This window comes from Mobula birostris, chromosome 3 (assembly GCF_030028105.1).
Source record: "Mobula birostris isolate sMobBir1 chromosome 3, sMobBir1.hap1, whole genome shotgun sequence".
Taxonomy (NCBI): domain Eukaryota; kingdom Metazoa; phylum Chordata; class Chondrichthyes; order Myliobatiformes; family Myliobatidae; genus Mobula; species Mobula birostris.
Window position 1 is genome coordinate 205,328,063 of NC_092372.1, and position 17,483 is coordinate 205,345,545.

Here is a 17,483-nt window from a genome sequence, read left to right on the forward strand (position 1 = left end):
AGTCGTTTATTATAATTAAAACAAAAAACCAAAATATCCTGTACTTGCCCACTTATCCTATTGCTGGATCCAAATTATCTAAACTCTAGCTTGCCTTGAACAATTTCTAAACTTTTTTTAGTTTTACAGATACTTAAAACAAGTAACTGACAATGTATTGTAATGTATTACAATACATTAAATGCCAGCCCCATTATGCGTGACAATTTTATGGATGCTCCTTATGTCAACTCTACTTGTGTATTATTTTTGTATTTTAAAGACTAGAAATGCAGCCTTTTGCACCCCCTTCCTGTCGTCTCCACCCTACTGTAAAAAGGCATTTGTATTTCTTACTACTATTTATATTTGCTAGCTTGTAAAAATAGATTGAGCTTATTGATTTTTCCCCCCAACAAAGTGAGATACGGAAAAGGAAATTGCAACATGTACCATGATTAGATTAGCACAGAAGGCCTTCTCTGCAAGTTGTATGTGTGGTGATCTCGTCTAAAATACAATATCAAATGAGAAAGGGCAATATAGAATTTAGAGGGAAACTCTGAGCTGTACTTACATAGAACTTAAGGTGGTAATATAGATTGAAAGCTGTTTAAAGCATATGGAGTGCTTAATTTCATAAATGTATGCATAACAAAGCAAAAATATTGAAGTTTTTGAGAGTGTAAAAGATTTGCTTATTATGAGGGAATATCCACCATGGAATTCAGAAAACTGTAGATTTCAATTTAAACTTAATTAACCAATGCTGTATTCAGGGGATGTTACATAATGGAGGTGTTGTTTTCCTGGACTTTTAAACTAAGCTCTCTAGATGGGTGTAAATATAGAAGAAAGCACTTAACTCCGAGTGGAGTCATTGGGACGCCGTCATGACAGCGCTTTTTTTTTTAAGCAGGCCGAGTTGCTAGCTCGACACTCAACCCAGCACAGATGGAAAGCGTGCAAGGGAGCTGTCTGGATTTGAACTTAGGAGCCTTTGCTCCGAAGTCTGGCGTTGATGCCACTACGCCACCAGCCAGGTGTAAATACAGTTATTTTGTAAAGTTATATCCTTACTAATATTATCTACACCCCCCCCCACCCACCAACCCCTAAAATGACACAAAGTTTCCCACTGATTAAAGGGCATTTGTGGGATGTGCAGGGGTGCAGAAAGCACCACACAAAAACAAATTATTTCCTCCTACCAACTTGTACCTCCAACCCCCCCTCCCCCACCAAATATCACCTTCATTCCAGTACTTCAAGATTTTGTTGCAATACAACTTAATTAGTAAATGGATCCAGCAAAATGCTGTCTTTGCCATTCTTTGGGCATGGTGAAATGCATACTATGAATTAAATATCTAAGAGATGATGAGGTATTGAGTCCAGCAAGTGAGTAAGTCTTTGAAACTGAAAGATACAGGCAGTTCCCTGAGTTATGAACGACTGACTTACCAATAAAGGCTGATTTATACTTGTGCGTATGGGCTATGCCACAGGTCTGATGTATACTTTTGCGTAGCCCTACGCCGTAGCAAGCATGCGTAGATGTGTCTGTGTCACTCTGCAATTCACCGCCAAAACACTAGTTGGCGGTCGGGTTTCTATGCCACTGTGTTGAGTTTCTTCGTGAGAGACTGGACGAGGAAATGCATTTCAAATATTTTTGGATGTCGGCATTGGTTCATCGTCTCTAACCATTTATTTCGCATCAGTGTATAGGCATAGCGGAGAAAAGTAACCAGAAATGCGATGCTATCAAGCGGACCAATCACAGTTGCTGCGGTCTGCGCTGCCGCGATGCGCGAGTTACATTTTTAGGGAGGTGCACATCACCCTACAACATAGGGTTCGGCGTAGGGTACGTGGTACCTACAGCGTACATTTGACACACAAGTATAAATCAGCCTCAACTCATTCTTACAAACGGCCTGCCACAAAGCCTATTATATTGAAAATTCAAGTTAAATACAATGGTTCGTAGTAACGAATGCACGCACTAATACCGGATTACCTGATCCGATTTACAAATCTGACTTAAAGACGGATTACCTGATCCGATTTACAAATCTGACTTAAAGACGGACTCAGGAACGGAATTCGTTCGTAACCCGGAGACTGCCTGTAAGTTTCTGAAGCTAGAGATACAAATATTTCATTTATATATGTTATTCAATATGGATTTGAACTCCTGGTCAGCAAAGGATTTAAAAAAAAAACACATGCTGCAAGACGGACCAGAATCTTGTAGTAATAAATTATAGCCTTGTTTTTGATGTTGATAGCAGCAGGCTGAAGTAATTCCTGTTCCATTATTTTGTGACATTGCACATTCATTAGGTTTTTTTAGGCTTTGGGCAAAAGAAGATCAACTGTGGAGTTTTGTAGGCGTACAACTACATTTTGCGAAGTAATCTATACAGTGCAAGCTATCGGAGAACTGAAAATTAACCGACCATTGGTCATGAAATATCAGTCCTGGCAAAATAGTTTCCAAATTGTTTTAATACTGTTGGATTAAGGATTCACCGTATTTGCATTCAACTGGTGTTTTCAGTATAGAACTATTTCACTATTCAAGACCAAAATTGCAGGTCAGAAATTGCAAACATTTTGGATTCTTCTCTATGTTTCTTGACTTTGGACATCAATGGTCGTATGCTTTATGTAGTTTTTTTTATATTGACCTTTCAAATCAACTGCCTAACTTGGTGAGAACTACCCATTTACCCTACCCTAGTTTACTATACTTGCCTACAACTCAGACCTCTGAACTCTCCAGCATTTGGAGAGTTCTCACTGGAAAATGCTCTGTAAATTCATCTACATTTAAATGCATAGAATCAATGACGCAGTAAAAAAAAGTCTGAGGTAAGGCACCATTCCTAGATGAGGTGTCAAGGTCAAGACTGACAGGTTAGGAAATGAGTCCAAGAGAACAGGTACACATAGTACAAAGGGTGGAGACTTAAGAGGCAAACCACCTTAGTAATGAAGTCAATATGGTGACTGCAGCAACAAGTTAGGAAAGCTCATTAAAAAGGTTTCCAAGAGAGCAGAAGCATTATCAATTCAGTATCTGAAAGTGGGTTGACATAGGTAGATGCCATGATCTTGCTGAATTCAGCAGTTAGAATGCAGCAAATAAAGGGCAGTGGAGAGAGCATTAAAGATTTCAGTCTTGTCACCTTTCTTTTTGTAGTTCAAACTTTCCAGGAACTATTTTTAAACAAAAAAAAATAAAGACATACTTTGTTATCCTGTCCAAATTTGCAATTTGTTTCTGATTTCGGATGACTTCAATAGCATTCCAGAGCCGCTGGACCACTTGAGAGTCTGACAGCCTCCGTTTTGTTAGACGAGCCATGGTCTTATCTAGTCAGTGAGCTGCATCAAAAGAATAAAAACAACAGGGTTAGTCAAGAGTAGTGGCACTGAGCTAAAACCCTGCTCATTTATTCAATTGCAGAAGGCTAATAAAGTGAAGATTATGATTGTGGATGGCTTTTCTTTTTATGGTGCAAAATACCAAAAAAAAAATTTGGAATCAAAATCATTACACCTCAAAAATTGTGGAAGTCATGGCAAGTAATTTGAAAGGAAAGCATAATCCAAAGTTTGGACATGCATGAAGATATTGCCCTATAACATTAAGGGCTTTTATACAGACTTCACAAAAGCTGGCGAATTTAATTCCTGCATATTATTTATAACTGCAACTTGTATGGAAAAATATTGCTCATAACATGGCTATTGGGTTACCTTCAGAATAACTGGTTGCTACTGGAACACTACCAATTTTTCCATTTCACTATTCCCATGCCACCCCCGAGTTACGAACGCCCAACTTATAAACACGCCTCCATACAAAGGATCTATCATAACAAATTCAAAAGTCTGACATACAAACATTCATTCCTACAAATGGCAGAAAAGGGTTCTTCTCTCTTTTAGTTAGTCTGTTAAAAAAAAAATCAGTCTTGTGTGCATTTAATGCTATTCATTACAACACTATGAAGGTAATGATGACCGAGAGTGATGTTAGTATATTTCTAGACTCTTGGCCAAAATCCACATGGATCCCTGTAAAAATTCGTTACCCGAGGACAGCCTGTACTCTTACATTTCTGGCCTACAGGAAAACCCAACTAACAAGAAACAGTATCTGAAATGAAACAAAATATTCCACAGTTCTCCAGGTGTTGCAATATTAAACACCATAAGGTTAGGGCAGGTATCCAAAACCTACCTCTGATCAAGTTTAAGGGTAAACCATAAAGGTGAATAGAGGTAGAGAAGTGGTAATTCTAAAGCTCAGTCAATGGAAGTGAAAGAACAATCACTAGTGATCAAGAGGAATTCTGCAGATGCTGGAAATTCAAGCAACACACATCAAAGTTGCTGGTGAACGCAGCAGGCCAGGCAGCATCTCTAGGAAGAGGTACAGTCGACGTTTCAGGCCGAGACCCTTCCTCAGGACTGGCAAAGGGTCTCGGCCTGAAACGTCAACTGTACCTCTTCCTAGAGATGCTGCCTGGCCTGCTGCGTTCACCAGCAACTTTGATGTGAATCACTAGTGATAGAGGGTTACTGAAGACATCAAAATTGCTCCAAGAGAGGTACAGGTATCATTCCATAAAATTAGCCACTAATTGGAAGTGGCACGAAGCAAGGCTTGTCTTTATCGGTCAGAATACTGAATACAGCACATGGCGTGTCTTGCTACGGTTGCATAAGGCTGCATTTACAGAACTACATACAGTTCTAGTCACCGTCTTCAGAAGGGTGCAAAAATCTTGAGGATGTTACTGGAACTGGAGTGTTTGAGTTACAAGGAAGGGATGGACATTCCCTGCTAGACCAGAGGAGACCAAAGGGGTGACGTGGGAGGTTTACAAAGTCATGAAAAGAATTGAGAAAACACACACACAAAATTCTGTGCAATACAACTTTATGATGGGGGGGGGAAGGAGGTAGAGTTCAAAGAAAATAGAGATTGGAGGGGTTACAAAAGAGGATACAAAAGTCAGTCCCTGATGGTGTACCTGACTGGGTATTGAAAGCCTATGCCTACCAACTAGCTGAGTGTTCAAGGACATTTTTAATCTCACTACTGCTTTGTGGTTCCCAGTTATTATGAAGCCCTTTGAGAGAGAGGTCATGGCTAGAATTAACTCTTGCTTATGCAAGGAACTATACCTCCCGCAAATCACCCATCACCACAAGTCTACAGTGGACAATGTCACTGTATCTCATTCTTTGGAGCACCTATGCCAGTGGTCCCCAACCTCCGGACCGCAGACCGATACCGGGCCGTGAAGAATGCAGCGGTAGTTGGAACGCACCCAGCACATCTTTAAGAAAAAAGCAGAAATAAACAAGCTAATTAATTAGATGCCGCCCGCCATGTAAATGTCGGCCCAGATCAGAGGCGACGCAATCGGCAATCACCTCCGATCTGGGCCGACATTTACGTGCCGGGCGGCATCTAATTAACTAACTTGTTTATTTCGGCTTTTTTCTTAAAGATGTGCTGAGTGCGTTCTGGCTACCGCTATACCCCTGCATGCTTCGCGGATCAGTATCGGTCCACAGCCCGGAGGCTGGGGACCACTGACCTATGCAATCATCAAGATTACATCAGGTTGCTGTTTATCTACTACAACTAAGCATTCAATACCAACCCAATTAACAAGCTTCAAAACCTGGGCCTCCATACCTCCCTGTATAACTGGATCCTCAGTGATAACATCTCCTCCTGACAACATAGGCACACCACAAGGATGTATGCTTAGCCCAATGCTCTAAACTGTATACACTTGTGACTAAACACAGGTCAAATAGCGTTTATAAAACCTCAGATGGCAACAAAGTGGCACACTGGAGTGAGACAGATTAGCTGGTTGGGTGGTACGGCAACAACAATCTCGCACTCAACGTCAGCTAAGTCAAAGAAACGAATATGGACTTCAGGAAGGGCAAGTCAGGAGAGCACATAGCAGTCCTTATGGAGGGTTCAGCAGCGGAAAGGGTGAGCAGCTTTAAATTCAGGGGTATCAACATCTTGGAGGACCCGTCCTGTGCCCAACACATTGGCACAATCACAAAGATAACTCGCCAGTGGCTCTAGTTCATCAGGAGCCTGAGGAGGTTCTTGCACATCTATCAATAAGCAGTGGAGAGCATCCCAGCCATGCATGGAAGCTCTACAGCATAGTATGTGAAGCTAGGGATTTGTAGACTCAGCTTCATCATGGGCACAACACACCTCACCATTGAGGACATCCTCAGGAAGACAGCATCCACCACCATACAAAAGAAGTCCTCTTCTCATAAGTCAGAGAGGTGGTACAGGAGCCTGAAGACCCATACTCAGATTCAGAAATTGTTTCTTCCCCTCTGCCAACAGAATGGTCTATGAACACCATATTAACATGCCTTTATTTTGCACTAGTTTTGTAATTTAATGCAATTATATTGTCTTAACACTATTGCCACCACAAAACAAATTTCATGTCACAAGTGTGAAAATAAACACCATCCATTTGCAGGTACAGCCTCACTAAGGGCTCGCATGCTTTTAAGGCATGCTTTCAATTTCTTCATTGCAAAAAGCACTTGCCTTCCCAAAGTCAGGTTTAAGGCAAGTGGTAGGAGTGTTAAAAGGGATGAGGGGGAAAGATACTTTGATAGATATCTGGAATGTGATGGTAAAGATATTTAGAGAGATGCTTAAATCGTGAGGTATCAAGAGATTCAGTCCCAATTTGTAGCAAATGGGATCGGGGTAGATTGTCAACATGGATGCCATGAGCCAACATATTTCTGTACCTCTCAAATCCTTCTTTAAAACAAAATCCATTTACTTAAGGAAAGGGTTATTCGTTCTTCCTGCCAATGTGCATTTTTGTACAAATCCACACCATCCACTGCAGGAATAGTAGGCTTAATTTCATTCTCTTCACAACCCACTTCCCCTCTTGGTTTATATTCTGAAACACTTTCCGATACAAGATCAAGCACCCTAAAAATTAATTGTTCTTCTCCATAGATGCTGCCTGTGCTTCTCCAGCATTCTTTTATCTTAGTTTTCCAACATCTGCAGCATTTTACGCTTGCAATTTTATGATTGGTTCATAAAACAGCTGAGTCTCAACACTGTGGTAGCACTCAACTCAGTGTAGCACTTCATGATCTATTGCTTTCCAATCCGAAAAACACCAATTCACACCCACTGCTTCTTGTTCATTACCAATGCTCACTAACGCATTACTCAGCTGCTACAGTCCTAATCTTGTTCAATATTCACTTGTGACACTATCAAAATTCTACTGAAAATCCAATATATTTAATCCTCCTCTATCTACCCCACCAATTACATCTTCAAACGCTCTAACAATTTTGTCAGTGATTTTCCTCTCACAAGTGTTGATTCTGCCTAATGCAAATTTTTAAGTGCACCATTTCCACATCAATAATCAACTTTTTCATAACATTTTTAAATACAGTCAAGCAAGGGAATCAGTGCAAAAAAGATGGATTAAATCTTTCTTTAATCATTTTCCAATATCAGAAGCTAAAAAGGCAAATTTCAAAGCAATAAAAATCACTCAAAATAAAAAAGCAAATTTCAAAGCAATAAAAAACACTCAAAGAACATATTACCCCTGCACTAAGAAAAATTGGACTAATTAATATCGTCTTCATGTGCCTTGCACGTTACACGCTTGGGTGATCATGGCTCTCCACATCAAACAATCCCCCGCAGCGTCAATGACATCTCGCAGACGTAGATCTGTTAGTTCCTTCACAGTGTCCATTAATATAGCAAATCAAAAAAGTATATATATTTGGAACTGTGTGCCCAATATATCATACAGTAAACAATAGTGGCTAGTTTTAATTCACACCAATAGATCAAAGATTGTCTCAAAGCCAAGAAAGGAAAATACATTCAGTGGCCCCTTCACTAGGTACCTCCTTACCTAATAAAGTGGCCACTGAGTGTAAATTCAAACAACAGGAATTCTGCAGATGCTGGAAATTCAAGCAACACACATCAAAGTTGCTGGTGAACGCAGCAGGCCAGGCAGCATCTATAGGAAGAGGTACAGTTGACGTTTTGGGCCGAGACCCTTCATCAGGAGGGTCCCTATAGATGCTGCCTCGCCTGCTGCATTCACCAACATTGTTTTTTATGTGTGTTGCTTGAATTTCCAGCATCTGCAGATTTCCTCATGTTTGCTTCTTCTCATGTCTTTTAAAGGTGGTTGGCAGTCCAACTTAAAGGGTGCATTACCACCACCAACTAGATTGTGTTTTCCTAATATCATCTTCCAAACATAAAACTGAATCCAGGTGTCATTAAGTACTCCAAGAACTTCTCGCACTTTGAAGTAGCACTGAACCAAGAGGATGTCCTGCATTTCCTTGCCAGCCAAGAACAGCAGCAATGACCAGAATGTTCTCTCCTCCACTCCCTCCCTGGTGACCACTTCAAACCAGCCAACAGGATCTCTTTCATTAACTGCATCTCTCCCTTCCCCTCAACCTTCAATCTGGCCAAACACTCAATCACATTCCCACCAGGTCTTCTGACGACCACGCTCGACCATTCCTAGTTCCTGCGTCCTCGACCTGAACCTCTTCACCATGTCTCAATGCTTTTATGCGATTGCTGCCATATGATTGGCTGATTAGGTATCTGCTTTAACGAAGTGTACAGTGTACCTAAAGTGGCCATTGAGTGTACATTGCTCCCCCATGCTTATTCTAGAATGCAAGTGCTATCACAACCCACACATTTTTTTGCTACAGAGAAATTACATTTAATCAGTAGCAATTCTACTGTTTAATTGATTCAAGATCAATATTTTTCATTAGATCCTGGCAGCACAATTATTGTTCATCCCTTCAGCTTTCAGTCCTTCTATCCCATACATTGTTAGCAATTACCTTCCCCCTAATTTTGTCACTCCAAACAAGAGTTTGAAAAGATGACACAACTGTAATGCGGCAATTTTCCTTCCATTCCAAAGGAAGTTAAACTTGTATGAGGCCACTTAACTCATCATGCCCAATGCCAATCCAAAACTAATCACCCTGACTCATCCTTCTGGACATTTTCCTCCCATTTCAATAACCAACTCATTCTTAGTAATGTACTCTAAGGGGCATCAGTTGTTAATATGCCATTTCTCATAAAAGAGAGAGTGGGTAATTGTTCCCTCAACAATTACCTACCCACGCAGATTCATCGCTGCATCAAGGTAGCTGTGGTAGCGTAGCGGTTCGCATGACGCTATTACAGCTCAGGACTGAGGTCAAGAGTTCAATTCTGATGCAGCCTGTAAGAAGTTTTATGTTCTTACCGTGAGCGCATGGGTTTCTTCCCACATTTCAAAGACATGCTGGTTAGTAGGTTAATTGGTCACTGTAAATTGTCCAGTGATTAGGCTAGGATTAAATAGGTGGGTTGCTGGGCAGCATGGCTTGTTGGGCCTCTATCTCTAAATACTGATTTTTCACATAACCATTCTTTGTGTGTAAGAACTTAAAATTATATACTCTTACCAGTTATCAATAAACCAGAGAAAATGTTCTCTCTCAATATTTCATGATAAAATTCAACAGAAACACTATTATCTTGGGTTTTGTCTACTTGTGCAGCACCTTAAAGTGAATGCTGCCTTTCTTCTCCTTAAGATCTCTGTGATCTGAGGTGTCAAACACGTCTGAAGCAACATCTCATAGATTAACTGGGTTGTCAAAGTTTAACACTGAGTGAAAAGCCAGCCAAGAGAATACTGGATTAGTTAAATTTGGAGAAGGCAAACGCACACCTAGGTTTAGATAGAAATAGGATGAAATAAGGTGAAGGTAGATGACACTACTGGGCAAGTCCCTAAAAGGAAAATAGGATTACAAACTCAAGGTCAAATGATGGCGAAAGCTGTACACAGTCAGAATACAAAAGCTGGAGACAATACAAGCAGCAAACCTAGTGATGGTTACAAGAGCTGAGTGCAAAGTGAATAACTGCAATCACTCACCTTTAAATGCTTCCACTATCTACAAGGTGCAAACCACCAGTGTGGTTAAATACTGACTCAAATGAGCGCCAAAGCAAAGGAAAAAAAAGTGATACACTTAACACCGTCCAGTCTGATTAATTTGTGTCTTATTACCAAGTTCAGATTCAACCTACTTTATCAACAAAACGGCATAGCTGGGGCATATGTAGACTTCCTAAAACACTAATACAACTCATCTAGGATACTTCAACAGCAGCGACTTCCAACACAGTATTTAGTTAGGAAGGATAAAATAGCAGTGTCATAAATATGGTATCATCTTGCAGTTTCGCACCAAAGCTTGCTCAAGTTAAGCAGCATCATTCTTTCAGCATTGTCAAAATAATACCCTGGAACACTTTACCCAGAAGACTACCGTGGAATATCCATCACTGTGACCATTGCTGCATTTTTAAGGTTGACTTAAAGGTCAAGTTTAATTGTCATTGAATTATACATGAATACAGCCAAATGAAACAGCATTACTCTAAGGGCAAGGTGCAAAATACAGTATTAACAGTCATACACATACAAGATAGCAAGTACATAAAAGAGTCATCCTGAAAAATATAGTCCAAGACCTTGAGTCCATGAATGTTACAGCAACCTGCAGTTGAATACAATAAGGTTTGTCTTCTGAGTGAACGCTGGGGGTGGGCAGTAATGATTCCAGCTTGGAAGCCATGCTAGACTGCCCCTGGCACTTCAGTGGTGCACACTGACTTCAATGGCTCTCTCCTGGGTGGCTGTGAACAGGTGACACTGTGGCTTGAGGCCTAGTCCTCACTATGACTGAGGCCATGCAGCTACCCCCACCATCAAATCAGTGATTCGAACTTGCAGCATTCCACATTAACGAAGCCCAACAGGATCTTGCGATCACAAGAAAAGCAACAGAGACGAACACTCGCCGTTAGACTGTGCAACACCTTCAAGCACAGACTCCTCTAACGCCTCTCTGATGCAGCAGCAGCATGATCTGCACCGTCCGTCTCCTTCAGATCTCCCGCTGAGCAAATAGCTGATGGGTGTAGACCTGCAGCATTTTAATTTCTTAATGTCCAACAGGGTCTTGCAATCATAAAAAAAATAATAAAACCTTTGGATAGCACTGTAGAAGCTTTCATGAATGAGCACACTGCCATCTTACCGGATCCAATAAGATGACAGCGCTCCATCTATGGTGGATAGTAGACCATAATCCAAGAAAATCTGGTCACAAACCCACTTTCCACCACTATGGAAGCGCTCATTTCCAAAAACAAGATCAAGATACAAATTCTGCAGAGTCCGCATGGTCAAACTAGTTTTACAGCCCATTTTTGTAAACAAGTCTGCTACGGCCTTAAAGTTAGCCAAACTGGATATAATGATAGCTTGAATTAAAAAAAAACACTATTAGCACTAACCCCTCTTAACACAGGTCAGCCAGCAGCTGAAGAGGTTCTAAAATGTTAACGATTCAAATTCTTTCCCCACAGACACTGCCCGATGAGTCAAGTGTTTCTAATAATTTGTTCATATCTCAGATTTTTTAGCATAAGCTGTAAATATTTTCATTAATCCCTGCATCAAGCAGATAACTGGCAGCAATATTTTAACTTAGGAGTTTCACAACTTTTAAATCAATCAGAATTATTTCACAATATTCTTACCAGACTTTCACAAACCTCCTGGCAACACCACTTATCAGATCCAAAGACAAATTTAATATCCAATAAGGACATGGGGGCAACACAACAGCTCAACATTTATACAGCTTTTAGAATCTTTCAAGTGTAGCACTGCATCTTACATGTGGCTTTAAGAAAAAGCAATCTACAGCCTGCTATAACTATCTTCATACTTCAAACATTTAAGAAAGGTCACCGGAAGTAGAAGGGTGGTGAGCAGCCACGCATGCATGTTTGTCATACATGAAATTTAGTTTTCTTAATTAAAAAAAAAGTATGAGGTATTAAATGCATTTATCTGCTTGTGTAGCTTTTAGAAATGCAAAAAATGCAATATATAGCATCATGTAAATAGGAAGTTGGAAATGATAAAGCTTTGTGGTTAGTTCACACTAACGAGTACAGAAACGCACTACTTGCATTTATTGCAACAGCAGCAAAAGAACAAGCTTCTTTTCACTGCTATTGCATCTGACTTTACGTTATGCTAAGCACGTCTGTGGCTACTATTTTTAAAACAATGATTAGGTTTTTAAATCAACAAAAATAAAGGCGAGACCAGAATGAGGTTCATTGCGGCTAGAATGGCAATTTCTCAAGTAATGTCCTTGAATTTCAAAAACTCTCACAAATGGAACAAATGAACTAGATAGGTGAATAGTTTAGCTCATGGGGGAGCTGCGGAGCAGACTCGATGGGCCGAATGGCCTACTTCTGCTCCTTTGACTTGTGATCTTGTGATGAAGAAGCAATAGTATCAATGATTCCAGAAGACAGGTGGGTGTGACCAATGTTTGGTTGATGTTCTGCTAGTGACTGTTGATGTTGTATACTAGGATTTTCAGAAGGCCTTTGACTAGGTGCCACACGAGGCTCCGTAACAAGCTACAAGCCCATGGTATGACAGGAAAGTTGAACATGGATAAAGCAGTGGCTGATTAGCAGGAGGCAAAGTGTGAGAATAAAGGGAGCCTTTTCTGACTGGCTGAGGTGACTAGTGATGTTCCACAGGTATCCATGTTGGGATATATTTTTTACATTATATGTCAATGATTTGGATGATGGAATTGATGGCTTTGCTACAAAGTTTGCAGACAATATGAAGACAGGTATTGGGGCAGGTAGTTTTGAGGAAGCAGAGAGGCTACAGAAGAACAGATAGATTAGGAGAATAGGCAAAGAAGTGGCAGATGGAATAGTGTCAGGAAGAAGGTTTTCCAAATGGACAGAATACAAATAATGGAGGTGCAAAGGGACTTGGGAGTCCTTATGCAAGATTGCCTAAAGGTTAACTTACAGGTTCAGTCTGTGGCAAGGAAGGCAAATGCGATGTTAGCCTTCATTTCAAGAGGACAAGAGTATAAAAGCAAGGATGTAATGTTGAAACTTTATAAAGCATGGTGAGGCCTCACTTGGAGTATTGTGTCCCTCATCTTAGAAAAGATGTACTGAAACTAGAGAGGGCTCAAAGGAGGTTCACAAATACAAGTCCAGGATCAAATTGCTTGTCATGTTTGATGACTCTGAGCCTGTATTCACTAGAAATCAGAAGAATGAGGGGTGACCTCATTGAAACCTACTGAATGGCAAGGTTTTGAGAGTGGATGTAGAAAGAATGTTTACTACAGTGGGAGTGCCGAAGACCAGAGCACAAAGCCTCACAATTGAATCTGTGCGTCTAGAACGGCGATGAGGAAGAATTTCTTTAGCCAGAGAGTGGAGAATGTGTAATTCATTACCAGAGGAAGCTGTGGAGGCCAAGTCTTCATGCGTATTTAAGGCCGAGATTGACAGATTTTTGATGATCAGGGAATGAAGGGATATGGGGTAAGGCAGGAGATTGGGACTGAGAGGAAAATTGGATCAGGCATGACGAAATGGCAAAGCAGACTCGATAGGCCAGATGTCTTATGTCCCATGTCTTATGGTCTTAAAATGTACATGATTAGGAAGTTTTCAGATTATACTAAAGTGAAGGAAGCTCTTGATCAGCTAGAAAATAAGCCAAGGATTAGTAAATGGCTTTTAATTTAGATGATTTGAGACATTGTATTTTGGGATGTCAAACTAGGGCAGAACTTAGTGAAATGGGAGGATGCTGGGGAATGTTGTAGAACATAAGGACCTAGAAGCACAAGTTCGGTTTGTTCATAATCACAGGTAGAGGTGAAGGCAGTGTATGGGATGCTGGCCTTCAGCTGGGGTATACGAGTTGGGATATGAGCAATTGTCCAAGATGCTCGTGAGGCTGTATTTGTAGTACTAGGTACAGATTGGTTATCTTGACACAAGAAGGACTACTAAACTGCAAATAGTGCGAAGAATATTTGAGAATGTTGGCAGGACTCGAGGGCCTGATTTATAGGGAGAGGGCAAGCAAGGAATTATTCATTAGAGTGTCCAAGATTGCCAGTGACCTCAGGAGGTGTACAAAATCAAAAAAACAGGCATATATAGAATGAATGTAGTACTTTTCTCTGGGAATAGGAACAAAAAAAAAACACTAGAGATTTAAGGACCGAGGCAGAGATTAAGGAGAAAGGAGACTCAAGGGGCAACTTCTTTAGTGTGTACACATATACACCAAGCTACCTTAGGAAGTAGTTGAGGCAGGTGCAAATGTCACTCAAGACATCTAGATAAGCACACTGATGGGAAAGAAAGTGATGAGCCAAACATGGGCGATTGAGGCTAGCTTAGGTAGGTACCTAGTTCAGCAAGCATTGACAATGATCCAAAAGGGACAGTTTTTATGCAAGTTATTCTATCCAGGAAAAGCTCATCCACAGCATGAAAAAAAGCCCCCCGTATCAAAGAACTTCTATGGGTTTGCAAATCCAATAGGCAGAAAGGCAAGTTTAACTTTCAGAAATTTCGAACAGGTGCAGCGTAACAGTAGCCAGACATGACACCCTGGTTTACTTGCTACTATTTCCTAAACAAGGGGAAAACCAAATGAGGAAAGCTAATTAGACTGTGAGATTCAGTAATAGTTCAATATTCCAGGTTTAATTGAGAGTCAATAGGACATAGTACTGCAGAGTGTGAGGGTTAATCAGGTACAGACTAGATTAGCTCAACTTAACTGCAAAGCCATGCTTTACTGAAATGTGTAAAACCAACTATCTGATTAACTGGCAAATACTGGTGACCCACAATTTCAGGCAAAGTTATGCTATTTCAACTGCTGGATCACCAGCAAAATGAGTCAATTACAATACCACTGAATACTATCAGGCAGATCAGACAGGCCTGAAAGATCTAGACCTGAAACTAGCTCTTTCCACTGCTGCTGCCTGTCCCGAGTGTTCCCTGTACATTGTTATTTGGTTGATACAAGACCATAAGATGTAGGAGCAGAATTAGACCACTTGGCCCATCAAGTCTGCTCTGCCATTTCATCATGGCTGGTCCATTTTTTCCCTCAATCCCTATCTCCTGCCTTCTCCCCTTATCCTTTCATGTCCTGACCAATCAAGAATCTATCAGCCTCTGCCTTAAATATACATACAGATTTGGCCTCCACAGTTGCCTATGGAAATGAATTCCACATGGGACTGGCTTGTCTCCCTTTCTCTTCACCATTTACACCTCGGACTTCAACTACTGCACAGAGTCTTGTCATCTTCAGAAGTTTTCTGATGACTCTGCCATGGCTGGATGCATCAGCAAGGGAGATGAGGTCGAGTACAGGGCTACGGTAGGAAACTTTGTCACATGGTGTGAGCAGAATTATCTGCAGCTTAATGTGAAAACGACTAAGGAGCTGGTGGTAGACCTGAGGAGAGCCAAGGTACCGGTGACCCCTATTTCCATCCAGGGGGTCAGTGTGGACATGGTGGAGGATTACAAATACCTGGGGGTATGTATTGACAATAAATTGGACTGGTCAAAGAACACTGAGGCTGTCTACAAGAAGGGTCAGAGTCGTCATTATTTCCTGAGGAGACTGAGGTCCTTTAGCATCTGCCGGACGATGCTGAGGACATTCTGCGAGTCTGTGGTGGCCAGTGCTATCATGTTTGCTTTTGTGTGCTGGAGCAGCAGGCTGAGGGTAGCAGACAACAACAGAATCAACAAACACATTCGTAAGGCCAGTGATGTTGTGGGGATGGAACTGGACGCTCTTGCGGTGGTGTCTGAAAAGAGGATGCTGTCTAAGTTGCATGCCATCTTGGACAATGTCTCCCATCCACTACATAATGGACTGGTTGGGCACAGGAGTACATTCAGCCAGAGACTCATTCCACCGAGATGCAGCACAGAGCATCATAGGAAGTCATTCCTGCCTGTGGCCATCAAACTTTACAATTCCTCCCTTGGAGGGTCAGACACCCTGAGCCAATAGGGTGGTCCTGGACTTACTTCATAATTTACTGGCATAATTTACATATTACTATTTAACTATTTATGGTTCTATTGCTATTATTTATGGTGCAACTGTAACAAAAACCAATTTCCCCCGGGATCAATAAAGTATGACTATGACAGACTCACTACTCTGGCTAAATAAATTCCTCATCTCCATTCTAAAAGGATACTTCTGTATTCCAAGGCTGTGTCCTCAGATCTTAGAATCTACCACCATAGGAAACTTCCTCTCCACATCCACTCTACCAAGGCCTTTCACCATTCAATAGCTTTCAGTGAGGTCACCCCTCATTCTTCTGAATTGCAGTGAATACAGGCCCAGAGCTATCAAATGCTCTTCATATGACAAGCCGCTCAAACCTGCAATCATTTTTGTGAATTTTCTTTGAACTTTCTCCAGTTTCAGCACATCAGGCTTTGACAACATTCATCAGGAGTGCCAGGAATTATCACATTTTCCTTCTGACACCACCAACATCACTGAAAACAGCCTTTTTACTCCTTAATTTTATGAAGTGGCCAAGAGTACTAGATGCAGCGAAAACTAGAAAATCAAACACTTTAGAACTAGCTCAACTTCACACAAGCTATTCAATTATTGAAACTATAGATCAAGTTTCAGACTACCCATGCTCACTTCTTTTAAACTCTCTCTCCATCTATGCAATTCAATGTCTCCTTGGGAACTATGGGGCGCAACATATGCCAACTCATCCTAGAAGAGGATTACAATGGGATCCAAATCAAATGGGGAAGTGGGCAAGAGAATGGCAGAAGGCATTTAACTCTAAGCATGAGGTATTTCACTTTTGGAAAATAGACCAGGACACCGAAGAATCCTTTAGAACAGACCTAGGTGTACAGGTACGTAGTTCCCTGAAAGTGGTGACACAGGTAGTCCGCACCCTTTCCTATGTTCTTCCTATGGCTGTGTAACCAGAACTGCACACATTACTCCAAGTATTGTTTCACTAACAAGTTGATATCTCAACTGTTGTACTCTGTGTCGTGCCTGATGAAGATTCACAAGGATGATACTGGACTAAAGGACACTGGACTAGAGGACTTGAGTTATAAAGAGACACTGGTGTTTTTCTTATGGAATTTGGGTTGCTGAGGGATGACCTTGAAGAGGCATGTAAAATCACGAGGAGCATAGGTAAGGCAAATAGTCAATTTTTTCTAGGGTAGGGAAGTCCAAAACTAAAAGATTTAAGGTGAGCAAGGGAGGGCTTAAAGGGGACCCGAGAATGGTGATGAGCTGCTAGGGAAGCCGCTGAGCTAAATACAGTGTTTAAAGATATTTGGACAGGTATCTGGACAAGAAAAGTTTTGAGGCATGTGGGACTAATGCAGGGAGACTTGTTCAAGTAGACAC

The 17,483-nt window shown here is 41.1% G+C and overlaps 1 protein-coding gene across 3 annotated transcripts in view; it reads right to left on the bottom strand.

Annotated features, from left to right (window-relative positions):
• The window catches only part of zmynd11 (zinc finger, MYND-type containing 11), a 150,119-nt gene that overhangs the window by 93,476 nt on the left and 39,160 nt on the right, over nucleotides 1–17,483 (bottom strand). For 2 of the 3 annotated variants that reach the window (XM_072254015.1, XM_072254014.1), the window contains exon 2: nucleotides 3,240–3,375. The exons of the other annotated variant lie outside the window; for it this stretch is intronic. In XM_072254015.1, the coding sequence (XP_072110116.1) occupies nucleotides 3,240–3,355 (116 nt within the window). In that variant the 5' untranslated portion in view covers nucleotides 3,356–3,375. The remainder of the gene's footprint in view (nucleotides 1–3,239; nucleotides 3,376–17,483) is intronic. 3 annotated transcript variants of the gene reach the window in all.